The sequence below is a fragment of the Clarias gariepinus genome, chromosome 24, assembly GCF_024256425.1.
Source record: "Clarias gariepinus isolate MV-2021 ecotype Netherlands chromosome 24, CGAR_prim_01v2, whole genome shotgun sequence".
In the NCBI taxonomy this organism is placed as follows: Eukaryota; Metazoa; Chordata; class Actinopteri; order Siluriformes; family Clariidae; genus Clarias; species Clarias gariepinus.
The window spans coordinates 22,324,151-22,333,912 of record NC_071123.1 but is presented as its reverse complement, the minus strand read 5'-3'; the positions used below and the strand labels follow the sequence as shown (position 1 = coordinate 22,333,912).

The following is a 9,762-nucleotide window of genomic DNA, read 5'->3' as shown; positions in this document are numbered from 1 at the left end:
TCTTATGGAGTTATTTGTTTTACTGTTGATATGGTTGTGCTATAGTGACTTTGAACTAACTAGATTATTTATTTAAAAAAATTTGTTATAATTCAATATAAAGATTTTAGTGCAGTGTGTTAATCCTGTAGCATTATAGTCTTTGATGCACACTGCTTAAACAATATTAAGACAGAATGAGCACAATAATGTTTTGATGATTTTTTTTTCTGTAGTCCAAAAAAAAAAAACGATGACAACAGAAAATGCCTCATTTTATAGTAAAGTTAATTTTTAAAAAGGATATGATGTTCTTTTTGTTTGTGAGTTGAGTGAGCTCCGTGTGTTGTTATTATTTCAGGTTTTCCTGTTTTTATTTTATTTTTATTATTATTACAATATTGTTTCTATTTATTATATTTTTTTAATGTGAAATGTGTTTTATTTATATAGAATTTAGTGTCTGGTTCGGATTTAAAGTTTTATGTTTATGTATTTTATGTTGATGAAAACACACAAACATTAAATCTGACTGTACACTATCACACAAAGACTATTGTATATTTTATACTGTTTTACATATTTACTTCTCAAAAACATCTTTTAAATATAGAAAGTGGACTACATAGACATTAAGCCTATACGACAGCACGTCTCCACCAAGAGAATGAACCAAATTCATGCTTGACAAACTTATTTTTCCACCACAGAAGGTTCATGTAAGAATAATTAATACAAAATGCCCTGAAATGCACTAAAGCCTATATTCAGCATATATATTTTTGGTTTTACATGTGTGCGTCACATAAAAACAAAAGGTTATTGAAATAAATGGTATATACAAAATATATATTTTAAAAAATGTATCAAACTGAATAAAAAAAGCGAATGGTTGCAGTTAGTAATAGACTGGATTATAACACAAATGGTTTTACAAGTGTAACCTACATAAATAAATAATATGTTCACTCACTCACTCATCTTCTATACCACTTTAGCCTGCATTCAGGGTCACAGGGACCTGGAGCCTATTCCAGGAGGCTTAGGCATGAGGCAGGGTACACCCTGGACAGGGTGCCAATCCGTCACAGGGCACACACACACAACGGGCAATTTGGGAATGCCAATTCGCCTAACTTGCATATCTTTGGACTGCGGGAGGAAACCAGAGTAGCCGGAGGAAACCCACCAAGCACAGGGAGAACATGCAAACTCCATGCGCACAGAAACGGGAATCGAGTCTGGCCGGAATCGAACTCGGAACTCGGACCCTGGAGAAGAATTGAGTGCACTTCTCAATTCTTCTTCAGGGTCCGGGTTCGATTCCGGCCAGACTCGATTCCCGTTTCTGTGTGCATGGAGTTTGCAGAGACTCATCAGATTGGTTTTACACGTGTAACTTCTATAGCAAAAAATGTTATGTAATTTTATTTAATATTTTTATTCTTAGGTACTCATAATAGACTGTTTCAACGTGCAATCGGCTTCATACATAACTTTATAATTGAAATGTTAAATTAAAAAAAATTCCTGACTCTTATTTAACAAATTAGCTGTGTTTTATTGGCACAACAAGTGTCAATGTGTAATAATTTATATGAAAATGTATGTTAAAATAATAATAAATTAATGAAACAACCAAATTATCCAAACTACTGTATAGCCTCACACTGCAATTTGTTTAATATGCTGCGAGGTATTCTTCTGTAACTCTGGTTGAATCTTATTCTGTTATCTTGGTCAAGCATTTTTTAAAACAGTCCCATAGTGACTAATTCACTATAAAGTACATTTATTGAGCCTTTATTTAATCAATGTCCTTTTTAAATTTTTATTTCATATGTTGGATTTCTCTAGACATCAATAGCGATAATAACAACTGATTACAAACTAACAAATTTTTATATCAAAGATAACTTGAGTAAATACAAATTGCACTTTTTTAAATGATGATTTCATTAATTAAGATAGAGTTCTAACACTAAATATGTTTATATGTTCATGTTCTACTTATTTAGAACATGAATTTATGAACATACTTAGTGTTAGAATGATGTAACTCAGAGAGTCGCAGCAACAGTCTGATACCTGAGGAAAGTTATTCAAATGACAGCAGCAGGGTGGAAACACTATCAGACGAGGACAATTCTATCCATCTGGATGTGTTTCCCTTCATATAATGAACATATTTAAAAGGATAAAACTGGACTAATTTACTTGTGGTGTGAAAACAAATCAGTAGCAATAGTCTGATTGGTGTGGAAACCTCTTTACTTAGAGAATATAAGAAAAACAGTACAGTATCGGACAGTATCTAAATAAAAAAAAACATATGTGCCATAATAGAGACTCATCAGATACAGTTCCTACAATAATCATCATCATCATCATCATCATAATAATAATAATAATAAAAATAATAATAATGCGAGATAGTTTGCATTTAATGCCATGATATTACAGTAACTCACTAGGTTATAAAATCACATCTATCTGAAAAAACCCAAACTCATTTATAATAATAATAATAATAATAATAATAAAAGAAAAAAAATAAGTATAATAACCCATGGGTTGTGTGTAGAATTAATAATAAATTCAACGCATGTTATGATGAGTTTTCGTTTCTTGGTCTTCGGGGAGTTAGTTATGTCTCCAGCCACGGCCTTGAAATGCAGTAGCTGGAAAGAAAAAGGGCAGCCGAAAAAGAAAAACATATTTTCCAGGTTTCGATCAATATCTGCCAATTTCACAGATATTTAATGTCCATCACTGGTCTCCAGGTCTGTCCAAATCACGTTGCATAGCTGCTAGTCTCACCAAGATGTTATCCAATTTGCGGTCCAGAACCACAGTCTGATTACTGACAGCTCTCGTCACCACAATTTCCCAGCCAGCCAGTCTCTTGGGGTTGAGACTGACTGCTTTAAAAATTTTTCGATATCCAAGTATCCCACCTAATCCAATCAGCAGAATCCCTGTTATCAGAGTTCCGAATAGGTAGATATCTTCAACATCCTCCAGAGACAGTGCGGCCAGGCACACAATGCGCCACTTCTCCCAACCGTCCATCGTGTATCCAGCAGCAAACGTCCCAGCAGGACAAGTAGGTTCCCCAGAACCCACACTTCTCGTCGAGAAGATCGTGTCAATTGCATTCAGAGACCACTGGATCAAATCCATATTCCTTTTTATTTTCGCAAGGCGAAGAGAGTCTCTGAATAGTATTCACAAGACAGACAGACAAGAGAAGCAAGCGGGGAGAGATAAGGGAGGGAGAGCAGATGCGACCGCCTTCGTCAAGAGCCAAAGTTGTTATCTACCTGCTTCTATCTACCTGGTGCTACCTAATGAAGTCACATGCCGGTTTCTCGACATTACTATCTGTCCCCAGGTCATAAGGAGACTGTTCTGTTTTATGCTGGTTTAGCGCACTGTATAGCATTTCACTGTATTGTTTTATAGAATATTATACTATGTTATGTTATGTTATATTAGATTAGATATCATTGTTACATGTTTGTTTTACCACTAAATATTTTAAATATAAGTAGTGGTTTAAAGATGTCAAATGTTTTAAAAGAAGTCAAATGTTTGTTTGTTTTATTACAGAGAAGTAGTCAAAGATGGCCTGCAGTAACATGTCTGGTAAGTTTTTGGATTGTAATTGGGCATATAATTTATTTATTTATTTTTGCCATTTTTACCATTTATTTTTTACAAATGTCAGGGGTGTTGACAAGTTGACAGGCTGAGCATAGCGGTAGTATGTTATACTTAGTGGCAGAGTTTAAAAGCTGTCGAAGATCAGAAACCACTGCAGTAGTCAACAGAAGTAATCCACAGCAAGGAAGGCCAAGCATATATCATCTAACATGATATAAAAAATTGTCTAAGCAAGTCAAGGCGCCAAGACTTTGCATAGTGGTTTGATATTCATGTGGATGTATTGTGAAAACATCATACCATGCCATGGGGAAGGTAAGGCTTCTCTTGTGACAGTTAAGCTACTGATGGAGGAGAATCCACTATACAGAAGTGGCTGTATCTTTTCTCTTGAAGAATTTGTAGTCACTAAGTATTCGTCTTATAATACCTTATGATGACCACATGAATAATATTTATACAACAGAAAACAAAAATTTATTTAAATCAGATCACCTTCATTGGGCAATGATTACCTGCACTTTGGCAGATGCAATTTTCAGAATAGACGCTTTTTAATTTCTTTATTTATTTTTTAAAATAAAAACCATTCAGGCAGTTAAATGGAGACATGACACAAGACTTGAAGCGAGATTTTACACAGAGCCAGGCAGAAGGATGGTCAATGAGCAAACCGGATACTACAGGCAACTCCAAGATCCAAAAATAAAAACCAATGGAGAATAAAAAAAGGTCAAAACATGAGTCAATTATAATACAGAATATAAATCTTTAATAGTCAGCAGTCAAGATCAAACTGAGCTATTACTTTGCAGTGAGCATAAGTAGAAAGTCTGTTTATAAAGGGTGTGACTAATTTTAAACAGGTGTTCATGAGTGAACTCAGTTGAGTGTGAATGTGACTGTATAGTGCAGTGTTTGTAACCGTAGTCCATGGTGGTCATATCTGTAGGCTGTGATTTGTTTTGGGGTTTGGAGTTTGAGGTAGATTTTGGCCATAATATGACATAAAGAAACATATGCCCCTGCATCATGAAGGAAACATCTAAGGTAATGTACCGGTATCTATTGAAATCACCACATTGTTCAACATGAAGTATTGTGTGAACCATGCTGGAATATATTAATGTTAAATATTGCAAATGCCCTTTCCAGTTTTAATTTTTAACAAGATTTACTGTAATGCTAAATAAATTAATATGATAATTGAATGAATGTGTTATTTTTGAGTGTCAACTTTTATTTTATGATTGCAGGTGGCATGGACCTTCTCTCAGAAGTAAGGATTGTGCTGCTGGGCGGTAGGACTACAGGGAAAAGTACAGCTGGAAACACCATCCTGGGAAAAGAGGACTTTGACTTACGAGGAAGTGCACAGTGTGTTAAGAGACAGGGAGAAGTATCTGGGAGAAAGATCACTGTGGTTGAAGCTCCAGGATGGCAGAGGAATAAAGCTATAAAGCAGGTGCTCAGGCAGGAGATTGTGCTCAGTGTGTCCATGTGTCCTCCAGGTCCACACGCTGTACTGCTGGTTATGCGGTTGGACTGCAGTTCATGGGAGAGTGAAAAAGACATGTTAAAAGGATGTATGATGCTCCTCACCGAAAGAGTCTGGAGTCACGTTATACTTCTGTTCACCTGTGAGGAATGGCGAAGAGACCAAACCATAGAGGAGTATATAGCATGTCAAGGGAAGGCCCTTCAGTGGCTGGTTAAGAAATGTGGAAACAGATATCATGTTTTCAACTATGAAAACAGAAATAATAACACACAGGTCACAGAACTGCTGGAGAAGATAGAGAAGATGGTGGCAGGAAACAGCGGCTGCCATTTGGAAATAGACCCAAAGATCTTACAAGATGTGAGATGGAGGAAGGAAGAAGAGGAAAGGAGAGCAACAGTGAGGAGAATAAGAGGATCACATCAAAAAGAATATATTAGAAGTCACATGTGTAAGTCATTTCATTAAGGCGCTCATATTTCTTTAACAAAAATAAAATTCATTTTTTAATTAATAAAATATTTTTCTTGCTGGCATATTGAATTGGCATAGAAAGAATAAATCTCTTCTGGACATGCTTTTCTGCATATGGGACATACAATCACTTAAAGGATTATTAGGAACACCATACTAATATGGTGTTTGACCCCCTTTTGCCTTCAGAACTGCCTTAATTCTATTTGGCATTGATTCAACAAGGTGCTGAAAGAATTCCTTAGAAATGTTGGCCCATATTGATAGGATAGCATCTTGCAGTTGATGGAGATTTGTGGGATGCACATCCAGGGCACGAAGCTCCCGTTCCACCACATCCTAAAGATGCTCTATTGGGTTGAGATCTGGTGACTGGGGGCAATTTTAGTATAGTGAACTCATTGTTATGTTAAAGAAACCAATTTGAAATGATTCGAGCTTTGTGACATGGTGCATCATCCTGCTGGAAGTAGCCATCAGAGGAGGGGTACATGGTGGTCATAAAGGGATGGACATGGTCAGAAACAATGCTCAGGTAGCTCGTGGCATTTAAACGATGCCCAATTGGCACTAAGGGGCCTAAAGTGTGCCAAGAAAACATCCCCCACACCATTACACCACCACCAGCCTGCACAGTGGTAACAAGGCATGATGGATCCATGTTCTCATTCTGTTTACGCCAAATTCTGACTCTATCATATGAATTGTCTCAACAGAAATCGAGACTCATCAGACAAGGCAATATTACAGTCTTCAACTGTCCAATTTTGGTGAGCTCGTGCAAATTGTAGCCTCTTTTTCCTATTTGTAGTGGAGATGAGTGGTACCCGGTGGGGTCGTCTGCTGTTGTAGCCCATCTGCTTCAATGTTGTGCGTGTTGTGGCTTCACAAATGCTTTGCTGCATACCTCGGTTGTAACGAGTGGTTATTTCAGTTAAAGTTGCTCTTTTATCAGCTTGAATCAGTCGGCCCATTCTCCTCTGACCTCTAGCATCAACAAGGCATTTTCGTCCACAGGACTGCCGCATACTGGATGTTTTTCCCTTTTCACGCCATTCTTTGTAAACCCTAGAAATGGTTGTGCGTGAAAATCCCAGTAACTGAGCAGATTGTGAAATACTCAGACCGGCCCGTCTGGCACCAACAACCATGCCACGCTCAAAATTGCTTAAATCACCTTTCTTTCCCATTCTGACATTCAGTTTGGAGTTCAGGAGATTGTCTTGACCAGGACCACACCCCTAAATGCATTGAAGCAACTGCCATGTGATTGGTTGATTAGATAATTGCATTAATGAGAAATAATAATCCTTTAGATGAGTGTAAAGTGGCATGCAAATAATTTTTAAAAATAAGATTAGTAAAGTAAGTAAAAGAAGAACCGAACTTCAAATGACATTAAGTTAAGGAGCATTCCTTTTCACATTTTAAACGAGATTAGTGTATTGTTTTAGTTTAGTCTATTGTTTTAGTTTTTCTAATATCTAAGTAAAAAAAAAAAGAAAAGAAGCATGGTGGCATAGTGGTTAGCACTGTGGCCTCACACGTCCAGGGTCGAGGGTTCGACTCCCTCATGTCCTTGTGCGCAGGGTATGCTATTTCTCCCTGTGCTTGGCAGGTTTCCTTTCACTGTCCAAAGACGTGCAGGTTAGGCTGATTGGTTTTCCATTGTATTTGTGTGTCCTGTGATGGATGGGCACCATCCAGGGTGTGACCTCCCTTGTTCCCAAATACCCTCGGATAAGCTCCAGGCCCCCCTGCAACCCTCTACAGGATACGCAGTATAGAAAATGAAAAAAGCAAAGAAGCACAATGCAAAAAAAAAAAAAAAAAAAAAAGGCACCCCAAAAGATTCGAAAACTGCACAAATTTAAATTGGTTAGGTTTGTTAGCTTGTTCAGAATCATCACCAGTTGATATAGCATTTTGTTGAAGTTTTATAAATACTATGACTCCTCAAACCTTCTCCCAACAATCAAGAGAAATGGGCTCCTCTAAGCAACTGCGTAGCACTCTGAGGACAATAATTGATGGCCACAATGCAGGAGAAGCCTATAAGAGAAGATCATAGTTAATAAAATAATTAATCAATTGCAGTTAACAGGAACGGTGGGGTTTAAGTTGCAGTCTGGAAGACCCAAAAACTTTGAAGGACCTGAATATTAAGCAAAATCTGATTTGAATAGATTCCAGCTAAATTTGAAGGCAAACATCACAAATACACAAATAAAAACATACAAAAAGAGAATTGTTTGTACAACAGGATAATGATCCTAAGCACGCCACAATATACTCAATGCGTTAATTCAGGAGGCTCAAGATGAAAGATTTGCATGACCCTCACAGTCCCCTGACCAAAACATCATCACAAATCTGTGGATAGACCTCAGACGAGCAGTGCAATCAGGACAGCCAGGGAATCTCACAGGACTTTTAAAAGTAAAAATTGGCTGAAATCTCCAAACAAGAATTAATAGACTCAGACCTGGCTACAAAAAGCACTTACAAGGTGTTCCTAATTGCTGACCATGCAGTGTGACCAACTTTTGATATACCACAGTACAGTTATGTTTTATTAATTCAGATACAAATTATTACAAAGACTCAATGTCTTTTTTTTCTGTTCTACAGATCTATATCATCTCTCAGAAGTGAGAATTGTGCTGCTGGGTTATAGGAATGCTGGAAAAAGTTCATCAGGAAATACCATCCTGAGCACTGAAAAATTTGGGTTAGACCAGAGTGACCAGAGTGTGAAGAGACAAGGATTAGTAGCAGGAAGGATCATCACTGTGGTTGAAGCTCCAGGGTGGCAGAGAAATAAAAGTTGGAAAAACATCACTACTGGTTTACTTGAAGAGATTGTACTCAGCATGTCCATGTGTCCTCCAGGTCCACACGCTGTACTGCTGATTGTGAGTTTAGACTTCGCCTTTGAGGAAAAACAGAGAAAATCTTTAGTTCATTACCTGAGCCTCCTCAATGTGAGTGTCTGGAGTCACACTATGGTGCTCTTTACATTTGGAGACTCTTTAGGAGACACAACCATAGAGAGACACATTGAGAGCGAAGGACGGGCTCTTCAGTGGCTGGTTGAGAAATGTGGAAACAGATATCATGTTTTTAACAATAAAGACAGAAATGACAACACTCAGGTTTTAGAGTTGCTGGAGAAGATAGAAGAGATGGTGGCAGTAAACGAAGGCCATATTTGGAACTGGACCCAAACTTATTAAGAAACATTAGAAAGCAGAAGTGGAGGAGACCGGAAAAAGGAACGGTACTAAAACATTTGATTACATGTTATTCATCGATTCATGTATAATTCATATGCGATTTATGAATTTATTTAATGTCATATTAATTTCTTTAAGTATTAACTTAGTATCATAGTTGTCATCAGGTGAGACAAACTCCATAGATAACCTGGTGATTCAGTACATTCAGGTTGTCAGCTGACTTAATTTTATTGCCGCATAACTTTGCTGAGTCTTGACCTGAGCAACTGAAGTGCCTCCAGAGACTTGTACCGTGGACACTATGCATGAAGGGAGCATCGCTTCATGCGCTTCCCTTCTTACCCTGACACGCCCATCGCGTTGGAATAGGGTCACTCTGGACCAGGTCACATGAACTTTTTTCATCGAGAGCATAAAGCTTTAGGTTGTGCTTCACTGAATATCCGCCAGATGGCGCATGGAAGGACTTTATCTAAAAGCCTGACCAAGTACAATGAAGAATTGTGTATAAATAGTTAGCCTAAAACAATATTGTTTCCAATGCTGAAGCAAACATGAATTTTATTGTTTTACAACAGATTTTTCATGATAAATGTGTGTATATGTGCTTCATATTATTTTTATAAGGATGAAATGAGATGCCCATATACGTGCTTTGAAATTCATAGTAAGTTTCTTATATAGTTTTTGTAATGTCTTAACAGGGACAAAACAATGAAAGACATGGCAATGCTATGTTTAAATGGTCTTAAATTAAATTAATTTAATTACCTGATAGTAGGCTACCTTATAATCTGATAGTGTTAACTATGCGAATGTTCTGATTCGTGAATATGCCAACATATCTTATTTAAAACGTAAAAATGTGTCGCCATCATCAGAAGACATCAATGAACAATATAT

The 9,762-nt window shown here is 37.2% G+C and overlaps 1 protein-coding gene across 1 annotated transcript; it reads left to right on the top strand.

Annotated features, from left to right (window-relative positions):
- The first annotated feature begins 3,588 nt into the window (after positions 1 to 3,588).
- Positions 3,589 to 9,317, top strand: LOC128512060 (GTPase IMAP family member 8-like). Its single transcript, XM_053485188.1, has 3 exons — positions 3,589 to 3,627; positions 4,902 to 5,597; positions 8,252 to 9,317. Exons 1-3 carry the CDS (start codon positions 3,606 to 3,608, stop codon positions 8,854 to 8,856), a joined length of 1,323 nt encoding a protein of 440 aa, XP_053341163.1. The 5' UTR covers positions 3,589 to 3,605; the 3' UTR covers positions 8,857 to 9,317.
- The last annotated feature ends 445 nt before the right edge of the window (positions 9,318 to 9,762 follow it).

Bases quoted from the DNA above. Each gene is read 5' to 3' on its own strand.
- LOC128512060 (XM_053485188.1), top strand. From the start codon at position 3,606: ATGGCCTGCAGTAACATGTCTG. The intron at 3,628-4,901 runs GTAAGTTTTTGG...TTATGATTGCAG, and splicing joins GGCCTGCAGTAACATGTCTG to GTGGCATGGACCTTCTCTCA. The intron at 5,598-8,251 runs GTAAGTCATTTC...TCTGTTCTACAG, and splicing joins ATATATTAGAAGTCACATGT to ATCTATATCATCTCTCAGAA.